Source organism: Enhydra lutris, unplaced genomic scaffold (assembly GCF_002288905.1).
Source record: "Enhydra lutris kenyoni isolate GAN:26980312 unplaced genomic scaffold, ASM228890v2 scaffoldscaffold23, whole genome shotgun sequence".
In the NCBI taxonomy this organism is placed as follows: Eukaryota; Metazoa; Chordata; class Mammalia; order Carnivora; family Mustelidae; genus Enhydra; species Enhydra lutris.
Window position 1 is genome coordinate 22,897,459 of NW_019154107.1, and position 6,377 is coordinate 22,903,835.

The 6,377-nt window shown below is 36.9% G+C and overlaps 1 protein-coding gene across 2 annotated transcripts in view; it reads left to right on the forward strand.

Annotated features, from left to right (window-relative positions):
* The window catches only part of LOC111150470 (G protein-coupled receptor 82), a 5,427-nt gene extending 1,073 nt beyond the window's left edge, over positions 1-4,354 (forward strand). For both annotated transcript variants that reach the window (XM_022507942.1, XM_022507944.1), the window contains 2 exons: positions 1,959-2,022; positions 2,161-4,354. In XM_022507942.1, the coding sequence (XP_022363650.1) occupies positions 2,196-3,206 (1,011 nt within the window). In that variant the 5' untranslated portion in view covers positions 1,959-2,022; positions 2,161-2,195 and the 3' untranslated portion in view covers positions 3,207-4,354. The remainder of the gene's footprint in view (positions 1-1,958; positions 2,023-2,160) is intronic.
* The last annotated feature ends 2,023 nt before the right edge of the window (positions 4,355-6,377 follow it).

Here is a 6,377-nt window from a genome sequence, read left to right on the forward strand (position 1 = left end):
ATTTGACCGAGAAAGAGAGAGAGAGAGAGAGAACACACACGGAGCCAGAGGCAGAGGGAGAAGCAGGCACCCCACTGAGCAAGGAGCCCGATGCGGAACTCAATCCCTAGAATCATGACCTGAGCTGAAGGCAGACACTTAACTGACTGAGCCACCAGGCACCCTGGAAGCTCCATTTGTTATAAAAAGATCTACTTGGATTGAATCAATTGTTCTTAGGAAATAAACTGGCTTATTTCACTCTCTGACTGGTTTTAAATCAGTATTAATCAGGCTTTATATATTTACAACTGACAGTGCACTAATTGCAACCAGATTCCAATCTGCTGGGCTGCACTGCATTCAGATACATACTCACTCTGAAGCATCTGGACTGTTTTCTAAATAAAAATTGCAAAGAAATAAAATGATAGACACTGTTAGACATTAGTAAAGGGTCTCCGTACTGGAAGCTAGAGGCACTGTACAGACCCTCAGGCTTTCAAAGTCCTTGTGTGGGGATTGCTTGGTTTAAAAAATTACTTAAGGGGCACCTGGATGGCTCAGTGGGTTAAAGCCTCTGCCTTCGGTTCAGGTCATGATCTCAGGGTCCTGGGATCGAGCCCCACATCGGGCTCCCTGCTCAGCGGGAAGCCTGCTTCCCCTTCCTCTCTCTCTATGCCTGCCTCTCTGCCTACTTGTGAGCTCTGTCAAATAAATAAATAAAATATTTCAAAAAATAAAAAATAAAAAAATAAATTACTTAAAAATTCTAACAGCATATTTGGGAAAAAGCCTTCCCTATTTCTGTAATCCATGATGCAAAACTTAAAACTGTGACTCTGAAGAGGGGCAGAGTGAAATAGCTCAGAGGGGCTGGGGGCATATATGAAGGTAGATCCATGGCAACATTTTTGTGTTTATCAAAAGACCGAATGTGATTTAAAAAAAGGTTTAAAGAATCCCCACTCTAGATTTTTATGAAAGAGAATGTGGTACCTAGAAAGCTATGGTGATAAACACAGAGAAATGTGGCACATTCTGAATAAAGCTCATGATTCTTACTTGACCTGAATCCAATAACTTGTAATTCCCACCTGAAAGAAATAAAGAAGAACAAAATAATGAAAGAGAGTTTGTATGTGACTCTTCAACATTTCCTGTGTACCATCCGATGCAAGAAAGACTAAAAAAAAAAAAGATTTAAAAATAAGACATGGGGCACCTGGTTAACTAAGTCGGAAGAGCACGTGACGCTTGATCTCGGGATCCTAGGTTCGAGCCTCGTGTTGGGTGTAGAGATTACTACAAAAAAAATAAACTTAAAAACAAAAAATAAAACATAAAAAACAAAAACCATGCCTGTATTTATGCTGTGATTAAAATGTCTTCTAAAAAAATCATATTCTCTGAAAAAACAAGGTACTAAAATTATACACAAAGACACATGAGGGCACTCTAACCAACAAGCATAGCAACTACAGTTTTGGCACAGAATTTAAAGTAAACTTTTTAAAAAAACTGAAGTATGGTATTTTAACATTAAATATTTGAAATAGGAAATTTCTGATGTCTTTTGGTAAAGACCTTGGGATTTTGATGTCTATCCTTGGTCACTATACTTGCCTTCTGTCTGAGTCACGATCTTGTCTGAGTATTTGTGTGGAATTAAGTTTACTTCTGAAATGGAAAATGACACTATTCTAAGGGTATTAGATTACAGAGGGTGCTTTAACCTCATCCTGGAGAGAAGCCATTTTGAAAAGCATTTATGTACACTTTATGTACAATTAAGGTGGTAATTAAAAGTCTTAAGTAGTAGGGTGGCCACAAAATTCTTTTGTAACACTTTCCTTTGGCCAGTATGTATTGCTTTCATGTGCTTTAAAATATCTCAATTACCTTTCTAGGCAAAAAAAACAATCAAAGAATGATAAATCTTGGGCCTTTAACTATTTGTATCAAATTTCATTTTTTAGACAAAGGTACTGTCCACCATCAAGTCTTACTTGTAGTTCCACTGGACAACCGTGATTAGAAAAGGTGAGAAAGCATCTATATCCTCTCTTTCCACCCAATACATTTACATTACTATTTTATTTCATCCAATGCTTTTAAAAAACTATTCAGTTTAAATACCATCTATAATTTTAACATTAAATATCTGCCATTCTGTTCTAGCTCCTGAGACAAAATTCCAAGAAAATCTGATATAAATGAGCAACAATTCAACATGTATTCAACCATCCAGGATCTCTTCCCTGGCTTTGCCAATCATTTACACCTTCCTCTGCATCATTGGTCTCTTTGGAAATTCTCTCTCTCAATGGGTATTTTTAACAAAGATAGGCAAGAAAACATCAACGCACATCTACCTAGCACATCTTGTGACTGCAAACTTACTTGTGTGCAGTGCTATGCCTTTCATGGGTATCTATTTCCTAAAAGGTTCTCAATGGGAGTATCGATCTGCACAATGCACAGTGGTCAATTTTTTGGGAACTCTATCCATGCATGTAAGTATGTTTGTTAGCCTCTTAATTTTAAGTTGGATTGCCATAAGCCGCTATGCTACCTTAATGAAAAAGGACTCAGTACAAGAGATCACTTCGTGCTACGAGAAAGTATTTTATGGCCATTTACTGAAAAAATTTCGCCAGCCCAACTTTGCTAGAAAACTGTGTGTTTACATATGGGGAGTTGTACTAGGCATAATTATGCCAGTTATCATATACTACTCAGTTGTAGAGGCTACAGAAGGAGAGGAGAATGTGTGCTATAACCGGCAGACGGAACTAGGAGCCATGATCTCGCAGACCGCGGGCCTCATTGGAACCACATTTATCGGATTTTCCTTTTTAGTCGTACTAACATCATATTACTCTTTTGTCAGCCATCTGAGAAAAATAAGGACCTGTACATCCATTATGGAGAAAGATCTGACTTACAGTTCTGTGAAAAGGCACCTTTTGGTCATCCAGATTCTACTAATAGTTTGCTTCCTTCCATACAGCATTTTTAAACCCATTTTTTATGTTCTACACCAAAGTGAAAACTGTCAGCGACTGAATTATTTAATTGAAATAAAAAATGTCCTCACCTGTCTTGCATCAGCTAGAAGTAGCACAGACCCCATTATATTTCTTTTTTTAGATAAAACGTTCAAAAAGACACTATATAATCTCTTTACAAAATCGGAATCCCCACATATACAAGCCTATAGTTGACTTCTGAATAGAAAACACCACCAAACAGAAAAGTGTTTATATGGCTACTAGGGATATTGAACTACATGATCAACAGGTCACAGCTTGCTTGAAAAGCAGGCAGTAGGAAAACCTCTTCGGTTTTAGAAATAATCATAAAATTCATTTTACAGCTCTACTAATACTGCAAGTTGAGATGGCAGAGCCTCTCAGAGGCAAAAGTCAAGCATATTAAAAGGATATCACTGCATATGAAAGCAAAAGACCATTTTCTCTTTAAACGCAACTATGTATGCTTTTCTTTAAAACACAACAGGTCATGACTGCAGGATAAAGCAGCAAATGGTTTATAACTTTTCTGCTTTCTAGTAGTTGCAGTGTAAGGGCCAATCTATGGCTAGTGTTTTTTGGTAACTTTAAAAATGAGTAAAAGAAAAAAAGTGAATCAGAAATTATGTCGCTCAAGTCCTATCCAGATGTATGAATAGCAGAGTGTAAAAATCCAAGGTTTTATAAAGGCATTATCTTGTATCATCTGCTTATGTTACTGGGAGAAGCAATATTCATTGATTCCCATATTTATTAAGCCAGTGTTTTTATAAATATATTTGAATATTTGGATTAATTTTGGTCAAAATAAAGAGCGAATATGATGTCATTATATGCCTATCTTCATCACATCTTGTAAATTTCCCTCTGTATTCAATATAAATAATGTAATTAATGACAAATGGTATCTGGCATGCAGATATGTCTAATTAATTTTTGTGCAAATAAATGAATGAATAGTAAGGGCAGTATAATAGTATTGTTGTTGAGAGATTGGTCTCGAGTTAGATTCCCTGGGTTCGATCCTAGCTGAAGCTCTTATTTAGCCAGAGAATTCTCAGTAAACTACTTAACCTCTTAAAGTGTTAATTTCATCATTTGCAGAATGGAAAAATACTATGTAATTCATAGGTACTATTATTAAATCAGATGATGTTACTATTCTGAGTAGCTGTCATTCACTAAGCATTTGCTATGTGCCAGACACTCTGTTTATATGCTTTGCATGTATTTTAATCATCACCACCATAAAGGATGCCAATTTGCTGATGAAAAACCTGAAGTGCATAGATAAGTCACCCTAATTTTCTCCAGTACCTAAATAAATATTTAAACAGTAAGCATTTCTCGGTCATTTCTTTCTTTCATGTAGCCTCGTCAGCAAGATAAATGATGGGGACTATACTCTGTGCTATACACAGTCTAATTAAAAAAACATTTTTTCATGTGTTTTATTTTCCCAAAAAGATCATAAGTGCCTTTTGAGCTGTACTCTGCTTTCAATTTCTACACCCACGGTACTTGCATTATCTGCTCAGATAAGAGCCAGACAAAAACAGTTAAATGAAACTGAAGTTGAATAAATGTTAATGGTAACCTCTTACTTCCTCAGAGACTGCTCAGAGACTCATTTATTTACTTCGTGGTCATTTCTTCGGTGATCGGAAAGAAGTGTAAAGTAAGTTCACATAGCACTTCTAAGCCTTTAATCTCATCGCATGTTTTGTTCCTGAATTAAAAAATGTAGAAACAATACACTTGTACAGATTCCACAAGAGCCATGTGTTCAATGTCACCAGAGGTTTTTCTAACACATCTGCATAATTTTCATTAAAAAAGAATAGAAAAACAGTAAATATCACCCCCTTTTAGTGCAATGCTTAACTGAGAGAAGAAAATGTTCAGAAAAACAGTCTGAAGAAAATGCATGTTGGCTCCAAATGTTTACAGGGTACATGTATTCTTTTATAGCAGTGATCTGATCTCTGGCAGATTAATTTGCAGACACAAAGGCAGACCTGGGAACTCTAGGTTGATTCCCTAAGTGCTGGCTGTAAACAGAGGTGTCCAATCATTGCTTTCATTTTACATAAGTGATACAGTATTAAATCTCACCATATATATATATGGATGTGTGTGTGTGTGTGTGTATATCTACGTCTATATGTATACCTCCTCTAAAGATCGTTATTAAAAACATCACTTTGCCTTGCCACAATTTTATGTAAAAGATATAAAATATTATCAAAGTAGAGTTTCCCACATTTAAAGAAGAGGAAAAGAGGTATGCAATTTCTCTTTAAGTTACTCATTCTGATAGAAAATTCCCATTTTAATTCTCTGTCCTGAGCTTATTATCACCATGCTCAACTTCACACCACAGATACTTTCCTGAACAGGTAATTGTAAAACATGTTGAATTTTTTTGTGTAATGAACAAACTGACCATTTAATGTCGTGGTAAATATTTTAGAGGAAACACTACTTTCTAAATTACTCTGCCTTTAAAGTGTGGATTTCAGAAAAACTGTGCTCAAAAAACTTTTATTGTAATATTTGACACAAGATGTCATGTTGTATGTTAGCTTAGTTTCAGGTGCACAGCATAGTTGATTCGACAATTCTATACATTATTCAGTGCTCATCACGGTAAGTGTAGCCACCATCTGTGACCGTATAACATTACTACAATATTATTGGCTGTATTCCCTATGTTGCACTTCTCATCTCCATGACTAGTTTCTTTTGTAACAACTGGAAGTTTGTGCCTCTTAACCCCCTTCACCTGTTTCACCCATTCCTTCACTCCCCTGCCTTCTGTCAAACACTTGTTTGAGAAAAGCAAGGTTTTTAATGCGTGGGTTACAGCCAAACAAAATCGCAGAAGCTCCAAATGTCAGCCTGTTCGCCAAACAAGCTTCACTACAGAAAACAGGCACGACAAATATTTGTTTTCCCTTTTATCCTTTCCAAATACACACTCCCATTAAGGTGGCTTTCAAACTACTCATTGGGAATACAACCATTAACAACAGATGAGCAGGGCACCTGGATGGCTCAGTGGGTTAAGCCTCTGCCTTCCGCTCAGGTCATGATCTCAGGGTCCTGGGATCAAGGCCCACATCGGGCTCTCTGCTCAGTGGGGATCCTGCTTCCCCCTCTCTCTTTGCCTGCCTTTCTGCCTACTTGTGGCCTCTCTCTCTCTGTCAAATAAATAAATAAAATCTTAAAAAAAAAGAATAGATGAGCAAACTTATGGATAGACTACTCAACCTGGAAGAGCTTCTACTTCCTGCGGGGTGGGAGGGGAAGATGTCAATCTTCTTTATTCGGTAAGGACTCTCCCAGCCCATCCTGGGCCTT